The sequence below is a fragment of the Zea mays genome, chromosome 7 (genome assembly GCF_902167145.1).
Source record: "Zea mays cultivar B73 chromosome 7, Zm-B73-REFERENCE-NAM-5.0, whole genome shotgun sequence".
In the NCBI taxonomy this organism is placed as follows: domain Eukaryota; kingdom Viridiplantae; phylum Streptophyta; class Magnoliopsida; order Poales; family Poaceae; genus Zea; species Zea mays.
Genome location: NC_050102.1, coordinates 2,658,479 through 2,686,364, shown reverse-complemented (window position 1 = coordinate 2,686,364; position 27,886 = coordinate 2,658,479). Strand labels below are relative to the sequence as shown.

General features: G+C 44.9%; 3 protein-coding genes across 4 annotated transcripts; 2 read left to right on the top strand and 1 right to left on the bottom strand.

Annotated features, from left to right (window-relative positions):
• Window positions 1-537: 537 nt before the first annotated feature.
• LOC103631904 (probable fucosyltransferase 8) lies at window positions 538-2,645 on the bottom strand. The gene is made up of 2 exons (XM_008653748.3): window positions 2,244-2,645; window positions 538-2,155 (listed from the first exon to the last, which is right to left on the bottom strand). Exons 1-2 carry the CDS (start codon window positions 2,498-2,500, stop codon window positions 688-690), a joined length of 1,725 nt encoding a protein of 574 aa, XP_008651970.1. The 5' UTR covers window positions 2,501-2,645; the 3' UTR covers window positions 538-687.
• A 1,204-nt stretch (window positions 2,646-3,849) lies between these two features.
• LOC100276572 (uncharacterized) lies at window positions 3,850-6,330 on the top strand. Of its 2 annotated transcripts, NM_001150329.2 has the most exon segments (6): window positions 3,987-4,233; window positions 4,342-4,437; window positions 4,542-4,582; window positions 4,756-4,867; window positions 5,292-5,372; window positions 6,010-6,276. In NM_001150329.2, coding segments are annotated over 6 exon segments (570 nt in total). In that variant the 5' UTR covers window positions 3,987-4,059; the 3' UTR covers window positions 6,076-6,276.
• A 19,211-nt stretch (window positions 6,331-25,541) lies between these two features.
• Window positions 25,542-27,571, top strand: LOC100282329 (uncharacterized). Its single transcript, NM_001371850.1, has 5 exons — window positions 25,542-25,813; window positions 25,956-26,149; window positions 26,274-26,682; window positions 26,840-26,916; window positions 27,038-27,571. The coding sequence occupies exons 1-5, from the start codon at window positions 25,609-25,611 to the stop codon at window positions 27,260-27,262; spliced, it is 1,110 nt and encodes a 369-aa protein (NP_001358779.1). The 5' UTR covers window positions 25,542-25,608; the 3' UTR covers window positions 27,263-27,571.
• The last annotated feature ends 315 nt before the right edge of the window (window positions 27,572-27,886 follow it).

The following is a 27,886-nucleotide window of genomic DNA, read 5'->3' as shown; positions in this document are numbered from 1 at the left end:
TGTTGTTGTCCCCCATTTATCGTTTTGTTTCCTAATTTCGACGATACCATTACCTGGGACGCTCACGAGACTTATATAATATACTATCATTCTATGGAATCAATATATTGAATATATTCGTTACATATTTATCATTGTTTATTTTTTATCAATGACAAAGCAGATGTACAATCTTATATATCTTTTAAGATATGTAAACGTCCACAATGCTAATAAAAGTATAGAATAACATATAATATTTTTACATATCAATGTATTTTATCACTATTTGAATTGCGCACAAATTTTATGTCATTAGTGTTAATTTGTGAGATATGGAGTTGATGATATATGTTGTTCGTTTTCATATAATCATTGTGCACTAATATTTATCGAATAATTTATATGTCGTCGCAACGCACGAGCATATACCTAGTGGGATATTAATACCCCATTTGCCATCTTTAGTCGGTATCAGCCCAAGCGAGGCCAACATTTGGCCTGTTGTGAACATTCAGGTAGACGCCATGGGTAGAAGAAGAATAGTAAACTTGATCGTTATCATGAAGGTGAAACATTTGTTTTGACCGAGAGGAACATTAGTTGACCTTTGACCAAGTTAACATCCCCTTGCTCAATCAACACACGCTACCGTAGCTATAGCAAGCAGGAAAATGCATGGAAAATAAAGTAACAGCGCCACGCCCGCTAGTCAAAGAACTTGACCCCGTCCTTGAAATCCTCGCACACCCTGACGTGGCGTGCCAGGTCATCCTTGTCCGCGGGCCTGCTCAGGCACTCCACGCCCCGGGGCGGCGTGAGGTTGCACGGCTCGATGGACGCAGCCCGCCGGCACGGCGTCTCGGGGACAACGTGGTCAAACGCGGTGAGCAGGATCGCCGGCCGAATGCCCGCGAGGCCGCTGCTCACGTACCCGAACGTGGACAGCCCGGACGTCACCAGCTCCTCGCAGAAGCTGAGCAGGTAGATCTCCGCCAGCGCCCTCTGGTTGTGCGCCAGGCTCTCCGTCGCCTGCCGCTCCTCGTGCGTCCGCTGGAACACGCCCACCCTCCTCGTCGCGCCGCCGCCCTTCGCCGCGGAGTACCTCGACGTCAGCCGCCTGTAGTAGTCAGCGTACAGCGACGCGACGAAGATGGCCGTGGTGGGGTTTTTGGAGCCGCCGCTCGACGCTGTAGGGCTAGGCGCAGCCTCGCCAACGTCGTCAGTTTCCGGGAGTACGTGCTCCTGCCGGGAGCAGTTGAGGATCTGGCCGTACATGTCGTCAGCCGGGATGGAGGCGTGGTCGAACATCCTGATCTGCACGCCGATCCTTCTCGCCGCCGGAGCCAGGTAGGCGCGGTAGTACCTGGTGACCATGCTCCACACGGGGTTGGCTGGGTGGAGCAGATACCGGGACAGGAGGTGGTGCACGCTCTCCTTCTCCGGGAACAGCCGCCGGAGCTCGTCCTGGAACTCGGCCACTGCGTACAGCGACGGCGCGAAGTAGAGGTCGCTGTACAGCAGCAGCCAGTCGACCCTGCGGAGCGCGAGCTGGTGCTCGCCGCAGAAGAAAAGACCGTCCCTGAGCAGCCACCCTAGGCTCAGGTACACGTACGACGGTGCCACGCCCGCCGTCGCGTTCGCGGCCACCATGCCGTCAACGAGCTTCGTGTACGACCGCTCCATGTCCTGCCCGACCCCGAACAGGTTGGCGACGGGGAAGTCCTCCGCCGGGAGCCGCCACGTCGCGCCCGGGAACGGCTCGCAGAAGAGGTCGGAGGAGTCCGGGGGCAGCGCGGCGAGGAGGACGCGGCCCGTCAGCAGCGCGTAGAGGAAGCCGCTCACCATGGACAGCATGCGGTTGCCGAGGCCGTCGAAGGGGAGCCACACGACGTAGCTGCACTCCGTGCCTCCCTCGGCGCTGTGGCCAGACCGGAGCTGCTCGACGGCCTTGGCGTAGAGCGGCGTGCCGGGGGCGCACCGCCTGTGCCGAGCCTCGTACCCGCGCAGCTTCTGCAAGAGGTGCGGCGACGGCGCGAAGGGGAAGTGCTTGTAGTACCGCGACGACTGGTACCGGCTCCGGCACGACCGCCGGTCCATGCCTGGCGCGAGCAGCCCGCCGAGGAACTCGTCGTGGGCTCGTGGCCATGAGGAGCGTCGCCCTCCATAAACCCGCCTGGAGGACAGACTCTAATATATTTACACTGCTCTAAGCGTCGGAACACGCGAATGACATGCATGGAAATAATAATAGGTGACCGTACGTGCCTGCTGCTCCGTCGTCGTCGTTCGTGGCGGTGAGCTGGGCAATAGCGACCTGTAACCAGGCCACTGACGCGTTCTCTCGGCTGAAGACGAAGAACGCGAGGAGGGGCAGCGTCACCAGGCTACCCACGAGCAAAACCCGGCGGCACATCTTCTTCTCTGTCCCCGGCGGACACCGGTCTGCCGCCGCCGCCGATGGATAGTCGTCGTCGTCCAGCTTTGTCACGCCACCAGCGCCACTGGTCGTCATCTCCATCGTTCGATCACTGTCTAGGCTTCAATGGATATGCGGCCGCATATGCTACGTGCCTCGTACGGCGTAGGAGAAGAGAAGACATGATAAGAGGCAGAGCTGGGGGTATAGCCGCTAGCCGGGTAGGCACGACGAAGCCACGTAGAAGATGGGACTGGAGCGATTTTGTTTAATTTTCGCTTTATATTAAATCTTTAGACGAGAAATATTTTTACATTCAAAAATTATTTTTAGGGACCAATTTTTTTTAGTTTCATTATTTTATTTTAATCTCTAAATCATTAAATTTTTAATGAAAAAATGGATTAAAAATAGTCTTTAAAAACCAAATATTTTTTTTAGTTGTATCGATCGAGTCGCGCGCTAATTGATCAAACATCCCTTGGGCTGTGAGGCTTATTGGGCTACCGATTGCCCGATTGGTATGATGGCATGAGTTGATTTCACATGAACATTTAATGCGAATTTTGAGATGTGTCCAGTTTGAGCTGTTCTAAGGCTATCCACACTCATATTACTCTAAATTTCTACCCTAAAAAGAATATTCTGTTCTGATCAGTAAAATTCTTTACTCTATACCACAATCCTACGCACTCATGTTTACTCTATATCCCAACTCTATACCAATTATCATATATAATATTATTTACACCGGGCTCGCGTGGGTGCTGCAGAGTCGCTGTCCCACACGGGACCGCTGCCAACCAATTGGAGGAGGAGAGAGAATTTTCAGGAGGAGGAGAGAGAAGTTTCAGTAGGAGAAAATGGTATGTTTCCAGTGGGCTTTACAGTTCACCGCTGCGGGATTTTTTTACTGCAAACGTTACTCGATCTGAGTAGGGAGGCATTTACGGTCCGTCTCTGCGCATAGCCTAAGACTGTCTCCAGCAATGTCCTCTATATTCATCCTCTATATCCGTCCTTTACAGTCTCCTCTAAAAGATTCTATCCTCTATATCTCCTTCCTCTCCAACAACGTCCTCTAAATCACGTCCTCTATACTCAAATATCTATATTAGAAACATTTTTTATTTTTATTTTTTATACATACGTATTTGTCATACTCTCAAATGTATTGTACATATTTTAGTTTTGCTAAACCAGTTATTTAAAGTATTCAAATGGATAGAGGACCGTTTAGAGAAACTCTATAGAGAGAATCTAGCAACGTCCTCTAAATTTAGAGGATCGTTTAGAGGACGCTGCTGGAGGGCGTAGAGGACTATTTGGTCCTCTATATTTAGGGTACAGAACCCTTTAGAGTTCCTTGCTGGAGCTAGCCTAATATCTAGAAGGAAGCGTAGCGGGGAGGCACCACGAGGTGACCTCCCATTGGCTGTCCCCTCCACGTCACGCACCATTGCCTGGGACCCATAGCGCTGACGCAGCACTCCACTATCTGCTTCGTCTTTCTCCTCTCTAAACTTGTGCAGTATACAGCAGTAGTTAGTACTATAAAATAGAGAGATGAGACGAAAATCTCCTCTGCATCCGGCATCCCGATCCTGTGTGTCTCTACTCTGCACTCCTCGATTCGATTCAACCGACCCAGCAGGCGGGAAATGGCGAACGGTGGGACCGAGGCATCGCCGCTGCGGCCCCGGCGGCGCGCCGGCTCCAGGGACCCGTTCCTCATCGTGTGCCGCTTCTTCGGCGTCGTCACGGCCGCCGCCGCGCTGCTCTGCGTCGCCGCCAACGTCCTCTCCGCGGTCTACTCCTTCCGCGGCGGCGCTGACGTACGTAATCTGACCGACACCCCCTCTGTCCTCCTCATCACCGTCCTGCCGTCCGGCTGACTATTGGTGACCTTCCTTCCGGATTCTGAACTCTGATCCGCTCCTCAGATCATCGGCGGCGTGTTCCGGTGCTACGCGGTGGTGTTCTCCGTCTTCGTCGCCGTTCTCGAGACCGAGTGGGCACCCGTCATCAGGCTCTGGAAGGTTGTTGCTCCCTCCCGCCGCCGCCGTTTTGCTTCGGTTGGATAGTTTCCATAAGCTTTTAGCTGGTTTGGCTCACTGATGTTCCTGTTATTTTGTGCCACCAGATATTTGAGTACTTGCCGGCAAGGGGAATGCTGCAGATCTTGTGAGTATTTAATTCTAAGTTTCTCGGGTACAAGCAGCAGTGCAACCAATGTAGCGACAGGGGCAGACGGGCAGTCCTGTTAGTTGTACATCGCATCCTTCCACAAGGTGGAATAGCTTGCGAATGTCTATTCCTCTGCTGAGTTGCTCTCTAAGTATTGTGCTTCTTGGCAGTGTTGCTATCATGACCAAGGCGTACCCAAATGTTGAGAGGAGCGAGCTGATTTTGATCCAGGAGATCGCTACTTACATGCTTCTTGTGTGTGGAGCTGTCTACATAATCGCAGTAAGCTTACCGAGTTTTGCGCGCTCATGTTTCGTTGTGTCAGCATAACTGCCTTTTCTATTATTTTTCAGATAGTTTAAATGCGACAACTGTTGGATGTGAAATATCGTAGGTTTCAACCATCTTCTGTTTGGGAAACTTAGTCTATACCCAGTCTTATTTGATTCAAATCATATATAGCATGATGGACCAGTTGAATGCTTCAAGTATGGAGTGGAATCTCTCTTACAAGTATTAAAATGGTTACGGCATCTAATAGTACCACTGTTCCTGACCAGGCATGCCTGTCATAGCAAAAAAAACCTCTCTCTCGTTTTTGGAAAGAAAAGTATGATTATGACCTTTTGATTGTAGTACCATTATATATATACACTGTATCATTCATCTTCCGCGTGCGCTAAAAACCTTTAATTTCAACATGTAGGGTATACTATGTCTTGGTGTTTTAAAACGTTCTAGGCAGCATAAAGCAACATCACAGGAGCAAGCGGCCAAGGATCTGGAGGTCAGTACCTGTTGGTTCCTCCTGCTCTAGTAGTGATAGCATCGGATCCTGAGGTGTGGCTTGTCTGTTTCCTGACCCCCTGGTGGTGTTTCCAGTTTGCAATACATCATTTTCTGTAGCCCATGCCTGAATTTGGTCAGCCATCCTCGGATTCATGTACATTTAACTGACCCATGAGCTTCTTCCCTTTGTACTTGTTGTGATCCCTGTTTAATGTTCAGGGAAAACTTAGTGCAGTGTATTAGAAATATAGAAACCTCGTATTTCGAAGAGCAGAATAGTGTTTGATAACAGTTTTTTCTTAACGCAACAATGTTTGTTAGACTGTCTCCAGCGGACAACGTTTAGTGTAAAATAGGGGACGTGAAACTGAGTTTGCAGATTATAGTTTAAAATATGGGATGTGATAGGGGATCTGCTGAAGATAGCCTTAAGAGTTAAGATACCAAGTTATAGTTTATCATCAGCAAAAGAAAAGAAAAAAAGGAGGGAAATACAAACCATTTTTTATGTTGGTTAGAGCTAGGTAATTATCTCTTGACCAGTGTATTTCCAAACCTGTTCTTCTCAGTTTCTGTGCTCCGTCGATACTGAACATTGCTGTTCATTTCTCATTTGTTGAACCATGGTATTTCAGGAGCTAGAGAAGAGGAGAGAGGAGCTTGAGTCTCTGTTAACTGCCGAGCGGTCAGAGATGGCCTGATGTCGACCTACCATCTCTCTTCTGGTGTAAATAAGTGTTTTTTTTTTTATTCTCTGTTGAATGTTGGTAGCATGCATACTGCTTTGCCGTGACCATCGGTTTCATCGCCTTCTCTAGCTAGTTTGGAGCATGTTGTTTCAGCTGGGTTCTAGACATTCGTGTAATGCACTGTTTACTTATATGATGATCTCCTGTTGTAGATATATGTTGCAGAAATTTACGAATCTAAGCAAAGAATCTGGGATGATTGAGGAATATGTTTGCCCTGAAAAAACATTTATTTTTAACCAACAAAGAGGGACCTACATTTTGGTGCTAACGGGCAACGGCAAAGGACACCTATGCTTGATTGATCACTACTACAGTTGCAAAATTCGACATTTGGCACCAACGACCAGGCAAATAAAGTTGAGAGAAACAGCCCTTAATCAAAAAGCAGAACCCACAGTTGCCAGCGTACTACGACCAGCGCCAGCTGCAATGCTAACATATACTCCCTCCGTTGTTTTTTTACTTGACGTTTTTTATTCAAAAATGCACTATCCGGCATCAAATATATAAGATTGGAGGTAGTATTTGCCATTACCGCTACTACTCTAACCACAGAAATCCCCCTTTGATCAAGAAAGGTTTTCACAAGAGCACCTTAAGTTTGCGAGGCGCTCAAAGCATTCCTTCTTGATCCCTCGCCACCTGTAGAGGCCAGATCCAGTGCTGCAGAGATTGACAAAAACTACATAAGCTGATTGAAGAATCGATTTGCTCTCAACGAACCTTTACTGTTTAAACCACTACATAAGCGCTGAATGGTTGTGGATGGCTAAAGTGGAGCTTGGTAAACCTTGGGCAGGGCTCCCTATGTATTTTTCTTCTTAGGTGAAATCCTTCTTCCATGCTGCCATTCACACGGAAATTGGCAATGGATGTTCGACACTTTTTTTTGGGAAGATAGATGGATACATGGGCGAAATGTGATAGACATTTCTCCCAGATTGCTGCCAGCTGTGCCAAGGCGAATTCAAAATAGTAGAACTGTCCATACAGCTCTAGCAAATAGAAGTTGGCTAAATGACATTAAAGGAGCTCTCACTGTGGAAGTCCTTGTTGATTATCTTGATCTTTGGGATGCTATTCTCACAGTAAACATAAATCCACATAGGGAGGACAAACACATTTTTAGTTTTGTTCATAATGATAAATACTCTGACAAAGTAGCCTACGAGAGTCTAATTATTTCATTCTTACGCTAACAAAAGCATAAGCCCTCTCTGCCTTGCCAAGCTGCGCATCATTTTTTTCGTCGGTATCATTCCCGCCCTAAGTACAAAAAAAAGGATTGGAGGGGATCCGGGTCACCAAATCAGCTCTAAGTTTAGGGGGGGGGTGCTTTTAGTTTCCATCTGGGCCCAGCAGCAGAGCTACGTTGCCGCCTACGGGTGCTCAAGGCCTGGCAATGGGCCCCGTGGAAATGCAACATGGATGGAGCAAGCCGAGCAGGACTGTTTGAGTGGGCCTATTTGAGCATCCGGTTACCAACCAGCCCAAGATGTGCATGGATGCAATGCAAGAAGGTCCGGTCGTCCTCCGGCTCCTCGCAAATTAAAGCAATGCAAGAATCTATACTATACTTAAAGCACCAGTTTCAACGGTCGTCATGCATCATTTTTTTTATAAATAACCCCTCACAGCTATTTCAAATTAATCTGATGCACGTCTATAGATGCCAAACGACACCCGACACGGGCTAGATGCACGCGGGCCACAACTATGGCATAGGCACGTCATGCCGGTCTGCTAACTGTGTCGGTCAGCCCGTTAGCCCGTCAATCCATTTAATTAAATCAGCGTAACGATGCCCAACATGGGCTAGATGCACGCGACCTGCTAACTGTGTCGGGCCAGCTTGTTAGGCCTCGCTCCATTTAATTAAATCAGCGTAAAATGTTAAAAACGGTGCTGGAGGTGGGGTTCGAACCATGCCCTGATGGAAGAAGGGCGGGGGACACTGGGTGAAACTGTCTAACCAATAGAACATCACGCTAAGACATATTTACATGGAGTAAATAATAACATCAGTTAGCCAAATAAAAAATATATTATATAAAGAGCGGAGACAATCAATAAAAATCTTGAGATTTTTTTAATAGATAATATACGTGGATATTGTTATAAGCCGTCGCAACGCATGGGTAACCGACTAGTATACATATATGCAACGACCAAGAAGCTGAAGATGCCAAAGGAATAAGCTTCTTGCATTGTTTCGCGTCTAGGTCGAACAGACATTGGTGTTTACAGGGAAGCAAGGCAGCTTAGGGTAAGCTAGCTAGCTTTTTCTTGTGAACGAGCTAGGGAGGGTGATCAGCGAGGATTGTTATGTGATGAACTTGGATGTGAAGAGGCCCAAGTTCAAGACAAAAAAAAAACAGCGCATGCATCTCATATCACACACGTGTCACTAGCTAGCAGGCAATTAACAAGGAATATACCGAGTCAGTTGTTTAATGAGAGAGTATATACGACCGGCGGCCGTACGTACCACAAAGGCTCCATGCAGCAATCTATATTCTATAATATATAGCTGTCAGTGAGAAAGCTTCTGTCCCTTATCTCATTGGAAGAGTGGCTGATCCATCGTGGAACACGACACGACACATGCAATCAAGACAAATCAGCAGCTGGGATTATTATATTATTAGCTATATATACTACAGCTAGGTCGTACCACATACATACATATATATATAATATACACAATTTATTTTTGACGCATGGGCAAGTGGAGGGGTCACGTACGATACACTCGTGGAGATACCTCTGCCTCCTCGAGGCGCCGAGGAGCCGGTTTGAATTGGTACGCGTTCCTTCATGTGAAACCTCACCCCTGGAAGGCTGGAAGCTAATCTAGCGGGAAGAAGCTCGTAGAATGATATACGTACCTATTCGAAGCAGTAAATGTCTGTGTTATTTGCTAGGTTAATCTTAATCCGTTTAAAGAATCGAATCGGACGACTCATCGCGTATATTAGTACAAATAATGTACAAAGTAGACCGACACACGAATAATTATTCGCTAGAACCCCACCCCCCCTCCCAAACACACGTACATAAGAGACATGATATGTCTCTATACGTGGTCGGTGAAGTGCAGGTCATCACCGTCTGCCTCGTCGTCCCTTAAGGCCTTGTTTGTTTGTGTCGGATTGATGGGTCGGAACGATTCCGAGCCGGATTGCTTCTCTAATTTATATAAACTTTGATTAACCGGAACGATTCCGGATGCAATCCGATGTAAACGAACAAGGCCTAAGCCAACTCTCATTGCCCTTATGGTGTCGTCATCCAACATCGAAGGTATAGGCTCCCGTTCATACGCATCTAGTGGCTAGAGTTCGTGAAACTGGGTCATATAAGAACTACCAGTGCTACCGAAGCCATGGTTTGTGCTCGAACCATAACCCTAGATGTTCAGAGCCTTCGATTTAGGAATCTGAAAGGGAAATGTGCCCTTGGGCCATTTCTAAGTATTTTGGTGATTGAGTGTCAACACAAGTGCTTAAATGTGAATCAATGCCCATGGATGAACAAAGTGCAAATCTAGAGCAAAGGTATGTTTCTAAGTCTTAGTACATTGGTTTTGTGTACTAATATACTTGTCTAAGTATCAGAAACAGGAAGAAGAGAAAAAGAGAAAAGTTGGCTGTGTACAGCCAAGAGGCTGTTTCGGTCTGGGGCACCGGACTGTCCGGTGGTGCACCGGACAGTGTCCGGTGCGCCAGGCTGCCTCGGGCGAACTGGCCGCTCTCGGGAGTTGACTGGCGACGTACGGCTAAAATTCACCGGACTGTCCGGTGTGCACCGGACTGTCCGGTGAGCCAACGGTCGGCCGCGCGATCTGCGCGAGACACGTGGCCGAGCCAACGGTCGGAAGGGGGCACCGGACTGTCCGGTGTGCACCGGACATGTCCGGTGCGCCAACGGCTCCCGCATCTGCAACGGTCAACTGCGCTGTTTAAGGAAGGAAATCGGGCACCGGACAGTGTCCGGTGTGCACCGGACTGTCCGGTGCGCCCGACGACAGAAGGCAAGGATGGCCTTATGGATTTGTTCTCAACGGCTCCTAGCTGCCTTGGGGCTATAAAAGGGACCCCTAGGCGCATGGAGGAGAAAACCAAGCATTCCTACAACATTTCTAAGCACCAAGACATCGATCTCGCGCATTCGTTTCATTGTGATAGCATATAGAGCTTTTGTGGAGTTGTGAACTCTTTGAGTTGTGTTGCGAGCTCTTGTTGCGACTTGTGTGCGTGTTGTTGCTCTGATCTTTTGAAGTCTTGTGTGCGTTGCTCATTCCCCCTTACTCCGTATTTCTTTGTGAATCTCAAGTGTAAGGGCGAGAGGCTCCAAGTTGTGGAGATTCCTCGCAAACGGGATATTGAAAGGCAAAGCAAAACACCGTGGTATTCAAGCTGGTCTTTGGACCGCTTGAGAGGGGTTGATTGCAACCCTCGTCCGTTGGGACGCCATAACGTGGAGTAGGCAAGCGTTGGTCTTGGCCGAACCACGGGATAAACCATTGTGTCATCTCTGTGTTTGATCTCTTGTGGTATTGTGTTTTGTTGAGACTCCTCTCTAGCCACTTGGCAATTATTGTGCTAACACTTAACAAGGTTTTTGTGGCTATAAGTTTAAGTTTTCACAGGATCACCTATTCACCCCCCCTCTAGGTGCTCTCAATTGGTATCAGAGCCGTTCTCTTCAAGAAGGGACTAATCGCCCGAAGAGATGGATCCTAAGGGAAAGGGAATCGTGATCAACGACAAGGAGAAGGAGTCTTTCGTCAACGAGCCTAAGGATGACAAGCCTACTGACTCGGGCTCGGGCCACAAGCGTAAAGATGGTAAGAAGAAAAAGACAAGGCGCATCAAGGAGATCGTCTACTACGACGATAGCGATGAGTCTACTTCTTCCCAAAAGGACGACGACAACGACTACAGGAAGACGGTCAATTCGAACTTTTCATTTGATTATTCTCGTATTCCACATAGTTCGAATTCGCATTTGCTCTCCATTCCTCTTGGCAAACCTCCACACTTCGATGGGGAAGACTACGGATTTTGGAGTCACAAAATGCGTAGTCACTTATTCTCTCTCCATCCAAGCATATGGGAGATTGTAGAGAATGGAATGAAATTTGATAGCTCGGATAGCCCTATGCTTATAAATGAACAAATCCATAGAAATGCACAAGCTACTACTGTTCTATTAGCATCTTTGTGCAGGGAAGAGTACAATAAGGTGAGCGGCTTGGACAACGCCAAGCAGATATGGGACACCCTCAAGATCTCTCACGAGGGGAACGACATCACCATGCTCACTAAAATGGAGTTGGTGGAGGGCGAGCTTGGACGATTCGCAATGATAAGGGGAGAGGAGCCAACCCAAACTTACAACCGGCTCAAGACCCTTATCAACAAAATAAGGAGCTACGGAAGCACGCGATGGACGGACCACGACGTCGTCCGCCTAATGCTAAGGTCCTTTACTGTTCTTGATCCTCATCTCGTAAACAATATTCGTGAGAATCCCAGGTACACGATGATGACGCCCGAGGAGGTACTCGGAAAATTCGTAAGTGGGAGGATGATGATCAAGGAGGCGAGATACGTCGACGACGCCTTGAATGGTCCGATCAACGAGCCTCAACCCATTGCTCTCAAGGCAACAAGGAGCAAGGAGGCGCTACCCAGCAAGGTGGCACAAATTGAGGCTGCCGGTCTTAATGATGAAGAGATGGCCCTCATCATCAAAAGATTCAAGACGGCGCTAAAAGGTCGAAAGGGACAGCCAAGCAAGACTAAGACCAAGGGAAAGCGATCATGCTTCAAATGCGGTAAGCTTGGTCATTTTATTGCTAACTGTCCCGACAATGATAGTGATCAGGATCAAGGGAACAAGAGGGAGAAGAAGAAGAACTATAAGAAGGCAAAGGGCGAGGCGCATCTAGGCAAGGAGTGGGACTCGGACTGCTCGTCTTCCGACTCCGACAATGAAGGACTCGCCGCCACCGCCTTCAACAAGTCATCCTTCTTCCCCAACGAGCGTCACACATGCCTTATGGCAAGGGAGAAGAAGGTGAGTACTCGAGACTCCACTTATGCTTCTTCTAGTGATAATGAGTCTAGTGATGATGATGACATAGACTATTCATGCTTATTCAAGGGCTTAGATAGATCTAAAATAGATAAGATTAATGAGTTGATTGATGCTTTGAATGACAAGAATAGATTACTAGAAAAACAAGAAGATCTTTTATATGAGGAGCATGATAAATTTGTTAGTGCACAAAATTCTCTTGCTCTAGAAATTAAAAGAAATGAAATACTCTCTGGTGAATTATCTACTTGTCATAAAACCATTTCTACTCTAGAAGGTGTCAACAATGATTTAAATGCTAAATTAGAAGTAGCAAATAAATCTAATTCTTATGTAGAACATGTTGTAATTTGTACTAGGTGTAAAGATATTGACATTGATGCTTGTAGTGAACACCTAGTTTCAATTTCCAAGCTTAATGATGAATTGGCTAGTCTTAATGCTCAACTTAAGACTAGCAAAAATGAATTTGACAAGCTAAAATTTGCAAGGGATGCCTACACGATCGGTAGACACCCCTCAATTAAGGATGGACTTGGCTACAAAAGGGAAGCCAAGAACTTAACAAGCCATAAGGCTCCTATCTCCGCCAAGGAGAAAGGGAAGGCTCCTATGGCTAGTAGTACTAAAAGGAACCATGCTTTTATGTATCATGATAGGAGACAAACTAGAAATGCTTATAGGAGTTATAATGCTTATGATGATTTTGACTCTCATGCCATGTTTGCTTCTAGTTCTTCCTACATGCATGGTAGAAATATGTCTAGGAGAAATGCTATTCATCATGTGCCTAGAAAGAATATTATCCATACTCCTAGGAAAGTAGTGAATGAACCCTCTACAATTTATTATGCTTTAAATGCTTCCTTTGCTATTTGTAAAAAGGATAGGAAAATTGTTGCCAGGAAGTTAGGGGCAAAATGCAAGGGAGACAAAACTTGCATTTGGGTCCCTAAGGATATTTGCACTAACCTTGTAGGACCCAACAAGAGTTGGGTACCTAAGTCCCAAGCCTAAATTTGCCTTGCAGGTTTATGCATCCGGGGGTTCAAGCTGGATTATCGACAGCAGATGCACAAACCATATGACGGGGGAGAAGAAGATGTTCACCTCCTACGTCAAGAACAAGGATTCCCAAGATTCAATTATATTCGGTGATGGGAATCAAGGCAAGGTAAAAGGGTTAGGTAAAATTGCAATTTCTAATGAGCACTCTATCTCTAATGTGTTTTTAGTAGAGTCTCTTGGATATAATTTGCTATCGGTTAGTCAATTATGCAATATGGGATATAACTGTCTATTTACAAATGTAGATGTGTCTGTCTTTAGAAGAAGTGATGGTTCACTAGCTTTTAAGGGTGTATTAGACGGCAAACGTTATTTAGTTGATTTTGCAAGAGAAGAGGTCGGTCTAGATGCATGCTTAATAGCTAAGACTAGCATGGGCTGGCTGTGGCATCGCCGCTTAGCACATGTGGGGATGAAGAACCTTCACAAGCTTCTAAAGGGAGAACACGTGATAGGTTTGACTAACGTACAATTCGAAAAAGATAGACCTTGTGCAGCTTGTCAAGCAGGTAAACAAGTGGGAGGAGCACATCACAGCAAGAATGTGATGACCACATCAAGACCCCTGGAGCTGTTACACATGGACCTCTTCGGACCCGTCGCCTATCTGAGCATAGGAGGAAGTAAGTGTGGTCTAGTTATTGTTGATGACTTTTCCCGCTTCACTTGGGTGTTCTTTTTGCAGGATAAGTCTGAAACCCAAGGGACCCTCAAGCGCTTCCTCAGGAGAGCTCAAAATGAGTTTGAGCTCAAGGTGAAGAAGATAAGGAGCGACAACGGGTCGGAGTTCAAGAACCTTCAAGTGGAGGAGTTCCTTGAGGAGGAAGGGATCAAGCACGAGTTCTCCGCTCCCTACACACCACAGCAAAATGGTGTGGTAGAGAGGAAGAACAGGACGCTAATCGACATGGCGAGGACTATGCTTGGAGAATTCAAGACCCCCGAGCGTTTTTGGTCGGAAGCCGTGAACACGGCTTGCCACGCCATCAACAGGGTCTACCTTCACCGCCTCCTCAAGAAGACGTCATATGAGCTTCTAACCGGTAACAAACCCAATGTATCGTACTTTCGTGTATTTGGGAGCAAGTGCTACATTCTAGTGAAGAAGGGTAGAAATTCTAAATTTGCTCCCAAAGCAGTAGAAGGGTTTTTGTTAGGTTATGACTCAAATACAAAGGCGTATAGAGTCTTCAACAAATCATCGGGTTTGGTTGAAGTCTCTAGCGACGTTGTATTTGATGAGACTAATGGCTCTCCAAGAGAGCAAGTTGTTGATCTTGATGATGTAGATGAAGAAGATGTTCCAACGGCCGCTATGCGCACCATGGCGATTGGTGATGTGCGACCACAGGAACAATTGGAGCAAGATCAACATTCTTCCTCAACTATGGTGCAACCCCCAACTCAAGACGATAAACAGGTTCATCAACAGGAGGCGTGTGATCAAGGGGGAGCACAAGATGATCATGTGATGGAGGAAGATGCGCAACCGGCACCTCCAACCCAAGTCCGAGCGGTGATTCAAAGGGATCATCCTGTCGACCAAATTTTGGGTGACATTAGTAAGGGAGTAACTACTCGATCTAGATTAGTAAATTTTTGTGAGCATTACTCCTTTGTCTCTTCTATTGAGCCTTTCAGGGTAGAGGAGGCCTTGCTAGATCCGGACTGGGTGTTGGCCATGCAGGAGGAGCTCAACAACTTCAAGCGCAATGAAGTTTGGACACTGGTGCCTCGTCCCAAGCAAAATGTTGTGGGAACCAAGTGGGTGTTCCGCAACAAACAGGACGAGCACGGGGTGGTGACGAGGAACAAGGCTCGACTTGTGGCAAAAGGTTATGCCCAAGTCGCAGGTTTGGACTTTGAGGAGACGTTTGCTCCTGTGGCTAGGCTAGAATCAATTCATATCTTGCTAGCATATGCCGCTCACCATTCTTTCAGGTTGTTCCAAATGGATGTGAAGAGTGCTTTCCTCAACGGGCCAATCAAGGAGGAGGTGTACGTGGAGCAACCCCCTGGCTTCGAGGATGAACGGTACCCCGACCACGTGTGTAAGCTCTCTAAGGCGCTCTATGGACTTAAGCAAGCCCCAAGAGCATGGTATGAATGCCTTAGAGACTTTTTACTTGCTAATGCTTTCAAGGTTGGGAAAGCCGATCCAACTCTGTTCACTAAGACATGTGATGGTGATTTGTTTGTGTGCCAAATTTATGTCGATGACATAATATTTGGTTCTACTAACCAAAAGTCTTGTGAAGAGTTTAGCAGGGTGATGACGCAGAAATTCGAGATGTCGATGATGGGCGAGTTGAACTACTTCCTTGGGTTCCAAGTGAAGCAACTCAAGGACGGCACCTTCATCTCCCAAACGAAGTACACACAAGACTTGCTGAAGCGGTTTGGGATGAAGGACGCCAAGCCCGCAAAGACTCCGATGGGGACTGACGGACACACCGACCTCAACAAAGGAGGTAAGTCCGTTGATCAAAAAGCATACCGGTCAATGATAGGGTCTTTACTTTATTTATGTGCTAGTAGACCGGATATTATGCTTAGCGTATGCATGTGTGCTAGATTTCAATCCGATCCTAAGGAGTGTCACTTAGTGGCGGTGAAGCGAATTCTTAGATATTTGGTTGCTACGCCTTGCTTCGGGCTCTGGTATCCAAAGGGGTCTACCTTTGACTTGGTTGGATACTCAGACTCCGACTATGCTGGATGTAAGGTCGATAGGAAGAGCACATCAGGGACGTGCCAATTCTTAGGAAGGTCCCTGGTGTCATGGAACTCTAAGAAACAAACTTCCGTTGCCCTATCCACCGCTGAGGCCGAGTACGTTGCCGCAGGACAGTGTTGCGCGCAACTGCTTTGGATGAGGCAAACCCTCAGGGACTTTGGCTACAATCTGAGCAAAGTCCCACTCCTATGTGATAATGAGAGTGCTATCTGCATGGCGGAAAATCCTGTTGAGCACAGCCGTACAAAGCACATAGACATCCGGCATCACTTTTTGAGAGACCACCAGCAAAAGGGAGATATCGAAGTGTTTCATGTTAGCACCGAGAACCAGCTAGCCGATATCTTCACTAAGCCTCTAGATGAGAAGACCTTTTGCAGGTTGCGTAGTGAGCTAAATGTCTTAGATTCGCGGAACTTGGATTGAATTGTAGCATACTTGTATTTATGCTTTTGATCATGTTCCTTTCTGCATTTTGTTGCTTATTATGGTGCTCAAGTTGTACAAACACTCCCTGGACCTCACAAGTCCGTTGCAAAGTGATGCACATGTTTAGGGGGAGATGTGTTACAACTTGACCCTTTGAGACTAACCATGTGCTTGAGTTGATGATTTAGTCTCGAAGGAGGATTGAAAGGGAAAAGGTGGACTTGGACCATGAAAGACTTCCACTGCACTCCGATGAGAGGGTAACTTATTCCAAGTTCATCTTTAAACTCTTATTGCCTATTTGCTCTTAATTGAAGATTTTGGTGAGGCAATGGGGTTAAAGGGCCAAGATTGATCCCGTTTTGGTGCTTGATGCCAAAGGGGGAGAAAATAAAGGCCAAAGTGATAAATGGATCAGCTATCACTTGAGAAATTTTGAAAATAGTAGATTAGAGCTTTTGGTTTGTCAAAACTCTTGCATTGTCTCTTTTGTCGAAAGTTGGCCTCTTGTGGGGAGAAGCGTTGATTATGGAAAAAAAGGGGAGTTTTTTGGAATCTTGAATCAATTTTCTTTGGAAAACCTCTCTTTATGTCTCTACAAGTGGATTTGACTTAGAGATAGGATTTTGTGGTTGATTTGCAAAAACAAACCAAGTGGTGGCAAAGGATGATCCATATATGCCAAATTGAATCAAAATAAATTTGAGTTTTTATTTGAAGTGATATTGCACTTGTTCTAGTTCCTTTATGTTGTGTTGGCATAAATCACCAAAAAGGGGGAGATTGAAAGGGAAATGTGCCCTTGGGCCATTTCTAAGTATTTTGGTGATTGAGTGTCAACACAAGTGCTTAAATGTGAATCAATGCCCATGGATGAACAAAGTGCAAATCTAGAGCAAAGGTATGTTTCTAAGTCTTAGTACATTGGTTTTGTGTACTAATATACTTGTCTAAGTATCAGAAACAGGAAGAAGAGAAAAAGAGAAAAGTTGGCTGTGTACAGCCAAGAGGCTGTTTCGGTCTGGGGCACCGGACTGTCCGGTGGTGCACCGGACAGTGTCCGGTGCGCCAGGCTGCCTCGGGCGAACTGGCCGCTCTCGGGAGTTGACTGGCGACGTACGGCTAAAATTCACCGGACTGTCCGGTGTGCACCGGACTGTCCGGTGAGCCAACGGTCGGCCGCGCGATCTGCGCGAGACACGTGGCCGAGCCAACGGTCGGAAGGGGGCACCGGACTGTCCGGTGTGCACCGGACATGTCCGGTGCGCCAACGGCTCCCGCATCTGCAACGGTCAACTGCGCTGTTTAAGGAAGGAAATCGGGCACCGGACAGTGTCCGGTGTGCACCGGACTGTCCGGTGCGCTCGACGACAGAAGGCAAGGATGGCCTTATGGATTTGTTCTCAACGGCTCCTAGCTGCCTTGGGGCTATAAAAGGGACCCCTAGGCGCATGGAGGAGAAAACCAAGCATTCCTACAACATTTCTAAGCACCAAGACATCGATCTCGCGCATTCGTTTCATTGTGATAGCATATAGAGCTTTTGTGGAGTTGTGAACTCTTTGAGTTGTGTTGCGAGCTCTTGTTGCGACTTGTGTGCGTGTTGTTGCTCTGATCTTTTGAAGTCTTGTGTGCGTTGCTCATTCCCCCTTACTCCGTATTTCTTTGTGAATCTCAAGTGTAAGGGCGAGAGGCTCCAAGTTGTGGAGATTCCTCGCAAACGGGATATTGAAAGGCAAAGCAAAACACCGTGGTATTCAAGCTGGTCTTTGGACCGCTTGAGAGGGGTTGATTGCAACCCTCGTCCGTTGGGACGCCACAACGTGGAGTAGGCAAGCGTTGGTCTTGGCCGAACCACGGGATAAACCACTGTGTCATCTCTGTGTTTGATCTCTTGTGGTATTGTGTTTTGTTGAGACTCCTCTCTAGCCACTTGGCAATTATTGTGCTAACACTTAACAAGGTTTTTGTGGCTATAAGTTTAAGTTTTCACAGGATCACCTATTCACCCCCCCCCTCTAGGTGCTCTCAGAATCAACCCGAGCAAAAGTCTCTTAGAGACTTAGATTCATCCTTTAAGAAGCCACCAAAAGAAAAGGATTGAACCCTTGCCGATTTTTCCTATTTTCTCGAAAACCCTAACTTCCCCACCCTGAGCATATACATAGAGAAAAAAAGGAGCAGTAAGCCTTACCTGACCGTCGACAACCATACAAGACAACGACATGGGTGAGAGATTGCGTGTGGGTCTTAGGGCACCGACAAAAAACCGCTCCATGGTGCCTCACACCCGTGGGTGAGCACACACATCAGCGATGGGCTCTACAGACGATGTCGACACTACATCATGCCCTTTCTTGCTCACCGAAGATGAGAAAGAAGGCGGAGGAAGAGCAAGTTCTCAGGAGAGAGGGAGAGGGACAGTGTACAACGCTACACAGAGAGGGAAATGGGAATGAACTAGGGCTTTGCCCCATGACCGAATTTTTAGCTTTTATACTCAACACTTTTCGTGGTCACCATTGGATGACATCGAACGACTGAGAGTGATCGGGATGCTTTCGGTCCAAGCAAAAAGGGGTTTAAATGGCATAGGCCCAGGTTGCAGCCTAATGCGCGTGGGGGAGCGAAGCAGGTTGCCAAGGGGTGACCAGATTTGGCCTGTTGACCAAGTGTATTATTAAATGCAATGATATTGATGTTGGTCTTATCATTAGACATGATAAGCTTCCCAATAATAAGATCATGCCAATAAGATAAAGGCCTCTTCTATGAATGTATGCCTGAATAAAAAAATCTCTAATTTTCTCCATAATTAGACTTTTTAGGATCTGACCAATGCATAGATTGCATTATGAAAAAAAATGTGAAGCAAATTAAGAAAGACACAAAGCAAAGAGAAAGAGTTTAGAAATAATTCATACATGTATTTGTGATAGTTTCTGTATGAAGACATTCGGTGGTTTTGATTTGTTTATTACATTTACTAATGATTTTTTTTGTAATATGGATATGTTTATTAAATGAAGGAATAATCAGAAGATTAGATAAGTTTAAGATATTCAAATTTGAAGTTGAGAACTAGCATGACTTAAACCCTAAGATATTAATTATTAAGATCAGACTATGGTGGCGAATACTACGGAATGAATACCCCTTATAACTAAGTTTCTAGACAGTTTGGAAGGTTTGTATATGAAAGTGGCATAATTGACTAGTATTCATTGTGGGGTGATCCTCAACAAAATAGAGTGGCTAAAAGGAGCAATCACACTTTGAAGGTTAATTTGGTGACAAGTGAATTACGGAGTTGAAGGGGATTGAGGGGAAAGGGGGTCACAAGAGGATTGGAGGGGATTCAATCCCCTCGTAATTCATGATCACCAAATCAGAACTGACGGATAAAAGGAACATAATAACCTTACACCGCGTATATTAAATAAATAGGCTATAATTGTTTGTAATTGCGTTTATAATTCTAGTCAGATTTAATTTAAAGCATTTTAACCTATGATAAAAAAGACAGTTGGAATCATGACTTGTGAGGAATGGAGGGAGTACAATACAACGTTTCTGTGCGTGCAGCTAGCTTCCCACTGCATCCAGATTTTATATGCTTTTGGGTCCCTCGTGAAGGAGGAATGATTCACTGGTGGTGAATATTCCGTGGGTGTGCGTCTCTTGAATTATTAGGTACGCGTCAATTATTGATTAAATTTTGTTTCAGGCCACCCCATATGCAGCATATGTTTCTCGATCAGATCACAATGACCGTCAATCAGCATCATCATGAACCAGAATAGGAATCTCTTGGCCTGCATGCAATCTGGACGCAGAGGACAAGATTCCTTGTTCCTAGAGTATATATTACTCACTCCGTCACAATTTATAATTCGTTTGACTCTTTTTTACCAAGTTTGATCAGCTCGTTTTATTCAGTTTTTAGAAAAAAAATAAAAAATCAAAACCATATTTAAAGTATATTATTTGCTAAACAACATCAGAGAAAAAATTAACGACAATTCAAAAGTTTTTTAAATAAGAATAGCCGGCCAAAATTACAGTAAAGAAAGTCAAACAAATTATAAACTGAAGCTGAAGGAGTATATCTAAGGATATATTATATTCTCAGTGGACGACCAACTTGTTCGTGGTGGCTTGCTGTAGCTTTAATTCGGCTACTGTTGTAGCTTATACAATATTTTGTTTCTATATATTTCAGCCGAAAGAATTCCGTTGCATTAACCATGGCGCATCAAGTTGGGAGAGAGAAAGAAAGAGATGCACTAGCTAGCAAGAAAGGGACCAACCATTGCATCCCAAAAGGTCGCCATCACCCTAAAGGAGGGCATCAAAACCACTGGCTGCCTCCTCATCCACACATCACTGCAAATTGGCATCTAGTTCGCCACTAATCCATCCGATAGCATCTTGCTTTTGCTTTGCTTTTCCTGCTGATCATCCTGTGGGCGTGGTCCACAAATGCATATATGCAGTGCAGTGTAGTGTGTCCTTTGTGCAGTGGTGGCTTCCTTTTGGGTGGTGGGATGGCAGAGATTCCTCAGCAAGTGCACACACATCCAAATCCTAAAAGCCCTCAAATAAAATCCTCTTGTTGCTTGCCTTAGAATCCACACCAATTTCAAAGGTGGGGAAAAGATACCATCATGCTGTCCAAGATTCTCCTTTAGCGTTGCGTGTTCTTTGTTCATACATAGTTAGTCTTTGTAGCATCTTGCAATGTCTTTATGTCTTCATTCCTCAACAGGCTTTGTCATGGCTAAGAATTTAATTGATTGACTTCAACACTAGGATAAATTAAAATGTTTATTTGAGATACATAGAAGGTAAAGTTTATATATACTCTAGTCTATATAGCAAAGTTTAATTATAGAGAACACTTTAATACACCTTCTAATTTGGTTTTAAATAGGAGTGCATGTAAAACAATTATCCATGTGCTTCAACCTTGTGGTTTCGGATAGGTTTTAGCTGTAGCTACTCCAACTTGCTATAATAATTTTTCAAGGACATTTCCAAGCTAAAATAATTTACAAAAATAAATAGAGTTTTTTAAACAGTGTACACATGTTTGGCGTGCTAAATTAGAGCATTTAGTTATGTATGCTAGATTGCTACCGTGAGCAGCTTTGACTTGGTTGCCAGAGTCGTCACAGTAGAGCCGAACTCCTCATCGAGACTAGAGAGAATATCGTCAAAGATGAGTTCCTCGTCTTTAATTGGCCTGCCGGTGAAGATTATCTGCTCGACAAGCGCTCAGCCTTTGGGCACATATTCTATGGTGGACCTATCGTGCCACCTGTATAATTAATTAGCGACTCCTGCAACACCTAATCAGCACGTCAAGCCACTTTGTTTGTGATTACTAAGTTACTGTTTATCTATCGCCACTTATTTTTTTAGTAAATAAAACTCATTACCGTACACGTGGTTTCATTTGCATGAAGATTATAATGCATAGTTGATGGTTATGTTCCTTTTTCTTTCTTGAAGCATATGTGCTTAGTTTAGTGGTGAACAATGTCCACATCCTAGCTAGCTAGGGTGTGTGGAAAATGAGGGCTTGACCTTCTATCCTCTCTTGCATGCATCTTATCTATTTATCTAGAGGAGGATCGAAGCATGCATGCAGGAGTGACATGGGCACCATTACCACTTGAGCAAAAGAAAACATTCTCCTTAACTTTGGTGACTGCTCAACCGGTGAGATTGACAAAACTATCTAGCAAACAAAATATTTCCTCTACTAGTCTCACAAATAAAAAAAAAGTAGTCCTAGGACAATATGCATTCATTTCCTATATCTAGAATTACGCTATATGCCAAAAAAAAACATTTGTTCTCAAATATTTATTGTCTGCTAGTTCATTTTGAACTAAAACGCGACAAATAAAAAAAGAACAAATGAAGTAGTTACCTAGCGTTATACACGAGAGGTAATAGAGTACCTGCACACAGCACGCGTCGCCACGCTGGTGCTCCTATTGTTTGCGTTGTTACTTGTTAGCATTGCCCGCTTTTATATACATCTGATTATCAACACTAACTCAGAGTAATATGGACGATTCTTTGTTCTGAATTGGTGTTATTAAACAGAACTAAATTATCTTACAGGGATCAGTTTAAAAAAGGACAGGACTAAATGATCTTTTATGGATCAGTTAAAAAAGTATATCATCTATAGCTATATATGTGCTATGTAAGTGAGGTGGGGAAAAAAACTACACGCAAAATAATATACAAGATTTTTTGTTTAAATTCCACTGATCACCGGAGTAAAAGTTTTGTACCCCTCCTCCATCCACATGATTTAGCCGTTTTGGATATGTCCTAAGTTAGACTATTTAAATTTTGATCAACAATATATAGGATTAAATTATTCTAAACTAAAAGAATTATATATTATAGTAGTTCAAGTCATGATAAATCTATTAACTATACTTTTATGTTGTAAAATCTTATGAAATATTAGGTATAATGGGTCAAAGTTGTTATTGATTGACTTAAGACAAATCTAAAACGACTAATTCCTATAGACACTGTTTATTTTTTAATTAATCCGTTGCCAACCGGGACTACTTACATCCAAGCAGAAGAGAAGTTTATGTCGACGGTCGTAGATTCGGACCTTGACCACGAGATGACCAGCGTTTTGATAGAGGAAACGTTTTTCATTTTAAAACTTGAAGCACATCACGGTGACGACATGATCGATATATTTATTTATTTGTTTTTTAAAAATATCTCTTACCTTTTATCTAAACAGACGCACAATCAAGGAAAAGTTTTTTTAAAAAAGGTATCTCTCATCTTTTATTTGTAGGTTTTTATTAGGGGTAAAAAAGAACCAAGTTTGATTTAGGTTTTGAGATGAAACCGATCCTAAAAATTGGTTAATGTGTCATTAGATTTTGTTTATGAAATGCTAGCCAAACCTTTGTTAGAAGAGCAATTTAGTATTCCATCCGTTTTAAAATATTAGTTGTTTTATCTCTTTATTTTTATGTCTATATTCAAATGAATGGTGATAAATCTAGATACATATATAAAACAAATATATAATTATTTTATGAATTGGCTAAAAAGGTAAAACTAATTTTATTTTGGGATGGAGGGGTACTAAATTAAAATACCATACAAACACAAGGAATTTTCCTATATAACAACTAGTGTACTAGTTATAAAAGGTTGTTTTCCTAAAGACAGAAGCTTCGTCATATGTTTTTATTAGAAGTCATTAAAGAAACAAGCTTGATCTAGGTTTTGATATGAAACCGAGCCCGGAAATTGGCTAATATATCTTAAGTCCTATTTATCAAAAGTTAGCAAAACCTTTTTTACAAGGGCAAGTATAGTACTAAATTAAAACTATCCTACAAACACAAGGGGTCTTCCTTTACAAATAGTGTACTAAATCTATAAAAGACTTCTTTCTAAAATAGTGACAGATGCTTCGTTGTAGGTTTTTAATAGGGGTAAAAAGAACCGAGCTTGATCCAGGTTTTGAGATGAAACTGAGCCCGAAATCCAGCCGTAACTTCATGAAACTTGCTTGCAAAATATTAGACAACCATTGTTACATAAATGATCAAATATAGTACAAAATTAAAATTGTCCTAAAAAACAAAGGAACTTCCTCTATGACAAGTACTAAATTCATAATATGTTGTTTCTTTTAGAAAAAAAACGACAAAAGTTTTGTCGTATGCTTTTATTATAACTAAAAGAGAAACAATAGATGACCTAGTTTCTTAGGTGAAACTAAGCCTAAAAAACTCACTAATGGACTAGATGTATTGGACTAATTTATCAAATGTCAACCAGACCTTTTATTATTATTGTGCAAAAGACTATGAATTGGACTTGTTTATATAATGTTAGCTGAACCTCTGTTACAAGAGAAAATATAGTACTAGATTTACTATATCCTAGAAACATAGGGTTTTCCTATATGACATATAATGTACTAAATTTATAAAAGTTTGGTTTTCCAAAACGACAATAGAAGCTTTGTTCTAGGTTTTTATTAGGAGTAATTAGAACCAAGTTTGGTTTAGGTTTTGAGATGAAACTAAACCTAAAAATCGGTTAATGCATCATTATATTTTATTTCTGAAACACCAACTAAACCTTTATTAAAAAGATCAATTTAGTACTAAATTATTATATATATCATACACACAAAGGAGTTTTCTTAAAAAACAAAGTGTACTAGTTGTAAAAGTTTTTTCCACGGAATAACGACAAAAAGGCTCGCTGTAGATTTTTATTAGAAGTAATAAAAGAATCAGGCTTGATCTAGGTTTTGTGATGAAATTGAGCCCAAAAATCAGTACGTCCCGTCTATGAAAAGTTATCAAAACCTTTATTATAAATTATAATAGGAAGTATACTCCTAAACTAAAAAAGTTCTACAAACACAAACGGTTTTCCCTTACAACAGATAATGTACTAAATCTGGGAAAAAATCTAAAATAGTGAAAGAAGCTTCGTCGTGGGTTTTTATTAGGAGTAAAAAAAACAAGCTTAATCCTGGTTTTGATTTGAAAATGAACCCGAAGTTCAGCCAGGATATACGAAATCTTGGCCGACCATTGTTACGTATATGAGCAAATATAGTACTAATTTGAAATTATCCTACAAAAATAAAGTGCTTCCTCTGTGACAAATAATATATTAGATTCATATTAAGTTGTTTCCTCTAGAACGATGGGCAAAAGCTTTGTCGTATGCTTTTATTACGACTAAAAGAGAAACAATCGTTCACGCGATTTTTCAAGTGAAAGCGAGACCGAAAACCAGCAATGGGCTGTAGGATGCATTGAGATATTTTTACCAAATATTAGCCAAACGTTTTTGTTATTATGCTAGTAGGCATAGCACTAATTTTACAATAGACTGCAAATATAGGGGCTTTATTACAAAATATTCTTTCGGACGTGAAAACTCGTCGTTGTTGATTCGGAGATTCTACCACTCCATCTCCAGTTTTTTTCCTCGCCTGCTCGGCTCCCCTATAAATGGAGCTCACCTTCCGCGGCCTCCCTCCGTTCCCATCCGCCGCCCGCGCACTTCTTCCTTCGGGCACACAGGACACCACCGTCGACGGATTCATCGCGACGATGGGGCTCGACGTCATGGAGATCGGGATGGGCGCCGATTTGAGCCTGGATCTGAGGCACTTCGCCTCCAAGGCCGTGAGGCAGAGCAAGGACGACACGCCGGCGCCGGACATGGACGCATGCATCCGCCGCCTCGAGGAGGAGCGGGGTAAGATCGAGATGTTCAAGCGGGACCTCCCGCTCTGCGCGCGCCTCCTCGCCGACGGTGAGCGCACCTACCTCTTCTCCTCTCTTCTGTCTCTCTCTTTTTTATTTTTCCCACCTGTGATTCATTTGGGATACCTTCTGCTTCTTTCCATTTTGGGGAGCGGTTTTTTTTATGCGGCGATGCGGTGGCGTGTGCGCAGTAATTGATGTCATGAAGGAGGAGGCGGGGAAGAAGAAGACGACGACGAGGAGGAGGAGTGATCGCAGGCTGGCGTCTGCGGCAGCTGATGATGAGGAGGAGGAGGCGGACGGCGCCACCGCGGACAAGAGCAAGTGGATGAGCACGGCGCAGCTCTGGACGGGCGATTCCGGGCGGGAGGACGCGGAATCAGAGGTACGGCACGATTCGATCGCTGGTGCAGCTGCTTGAATGCTCAGTCAGCACAGGATCTGTGGGGGTGCTGTCGGGTGCTCGATTCGTCGGTGGGCCTAAAAGTTTTGGAGCTTTGCGATCGCAGAAGCAAGACAAGGGGCGGTGCTCGCCGGAGGCCAGGTCCCGCGGCGCTCTCTTACCGTTCAAGGCTGATGTGGGCTCTGGCGCGCCGGCGTTCGCGCCGCTCTTCTTGAGAACGGACGACAAGGCTGCGGCTGCGCGCGTCGGGGTGCCGGATCTGTCGTCCTTGCTGTCGCCGCCGGCGACCATGCCTCCTGCGGACGCCGGCGCCGAGGAGAGCCGTCGCCAGGTTGTGGGATTTGCGCAAGCTGCGGCCAGGGCGGCTGCCATGGCGCCGTCTGCCCCTGCGCTTGGGCTCCAGTCGCAGCAGCAGCAGCAGCAGCAGCAGCAGGCAAGGAAGGCTCGGCGTTGCTGGTCGACGGAGCTGCATCGCAAGTTCGTCGCCGCCTTGGATCAGCTCGGTGGCCCCCAAGGTGAGCCTTGCCTTGTTCTTCGGATGCCAGTTCACCAGAATTTCTTGCCAGTTTTGGGCCACCAACACACACGTCCAATCTTACCTAGTTGCTAGCTGCCTTCCATATTATATTAGAAAGAAACATTGAGTTCATTCATGCTACGCCATGCCTGCAGTTGCCACGCCGAAGCAAATCAGGGAGCTGATGAAGGTGGATGGGCTGACAAACGACGAAGTGAAAAGCCATCTTCAGGTTAGCGATCCAGCAGCAGCTCAGTCCACTTGGCATTCCATTCATCCATCTCAGGAAGTCACGAATATCTGTTGTTTTGATGGTTGCTGAAATGGATTCTCTAATTCCGATGTTTATTCAGAAATACCGGCTGCACAACCGCAGGGCGCCTGGATCCGGCGTGGTGCGCCAGCCGATCGTGCTCGTGGGAGGGCTGTGGATTCCCCAGGAGCAAGGCAGCCCTCAGTCTGGATCTCCCCACGGCCCCCTCCACCACCTGTCCACCTCGGTGGCCGCCGTCTCGTCCGCCGCCACCGCCAGCTGCGAGGAGGAAGACGGCCGGTCCGAGAGCTATGGCTGGAAATGATGAAGAGGCTGCTGCTGCTGCTGCTGCGCCACCAATGTGTGTTCACTGTTTAGAGAGGGGAGGGAGGTTTCTTGGCATGGTGGGGATCGCCATGGGCCATGGCGGAGGCCACCAGTTGCAGCTTCAGGAATCGGGAGGGGAATTGAGTGTAGTGTAGCTGTCTGTACACATACATACATACATACAGTGAGATGGGATGAGATGAGAGCGGGCCTTGAGCGCTCGAGATCAGAACTGATGGTGCTTCGTCGTCGGGTTTGTACATCCCAAAGAGAAAGAGATACTAGCTACAGTTTTGCGGCTTGTTAATCCATGCTCTGGGGGCAGAGCTACAGTTTTCGCCCCGAGAGAGTTCACCCATACCCGTTGTTGTCGATTAGACGATTACCATCTTCGCCTTCTTGTTGCCGTTGAACAAAATGTTGCTTCCGCTGTTCGTCTCGGAACGAACAGTCCGGTTGAAAAGTTGAATCGTTGCAGGAGTACATGCTACTCAGGCTGTAATGTGGTTGGTAAGAGGTTTTTTTGAATGAACTAGAGATAATATTTAGTGGCTAAAATTAGTTTAAGACATTTAAACATTCTAACTATTAGTTTAATTACCAGCTATTTTTATTAAATTAT

Coding starts and splice junctions, on each gene's coding strand:
- LOC103631904 (XM_008653748.3), bottom strand. CDS start 2,500: ATGGAGATGACGACCAGTGGCGCTGGTGGCGTGACAAAGCTGGACGAC. Junction 2,156..2,243: donor GACGACGGAGCAGCAGGCAC/GTACGGTCACCT, acceptor TCTGTCCTCCAG/GCGGGTTTATGGAGGGCGAC.
- LOC100276572 (XM_023300483.2), top strand. CDS start 4,060: ATGGCGAACGGTGGGACCGAGGCATCGCCGCTGCGGCCCCGGCGGCGC. Junction 4,438..4,541: donor CCGTCATCAGGCTCTGGAAG/GTTGTTGCTCCC, acceptor TTGTGCCACCAG/ATATTTGAGTACTTGCCGGC. Junction 4,868..6,009: donor GAGCTGTCTACATAATCGCA/GTAAGCTTACCG, acceptor ATGGTATTTCAG/GAGCTAGAGAAGAGGAGAGA.
- LOC100282329 (NM_001371850.1), top strand. CDS start 25,609: ATGGGGCTCGACGTCATGGAGATCGGGATGGGCGCCGATTTGAGCCTG. Junction 25,814..25,955: donor CGCGCGCCTCCTCGCCGACG/GTGAGCGCACCT, acceptor GCGTGTGCGCAG/TAATTGATGTCATGAAGGAG. Junction 26,917..27,037: donor AAGTGAAAAGCCATCTTCAG/GTTAGCGATCCA, acceptor ATGTTTATTCAG/AAATACCGGCTGCACAACCG.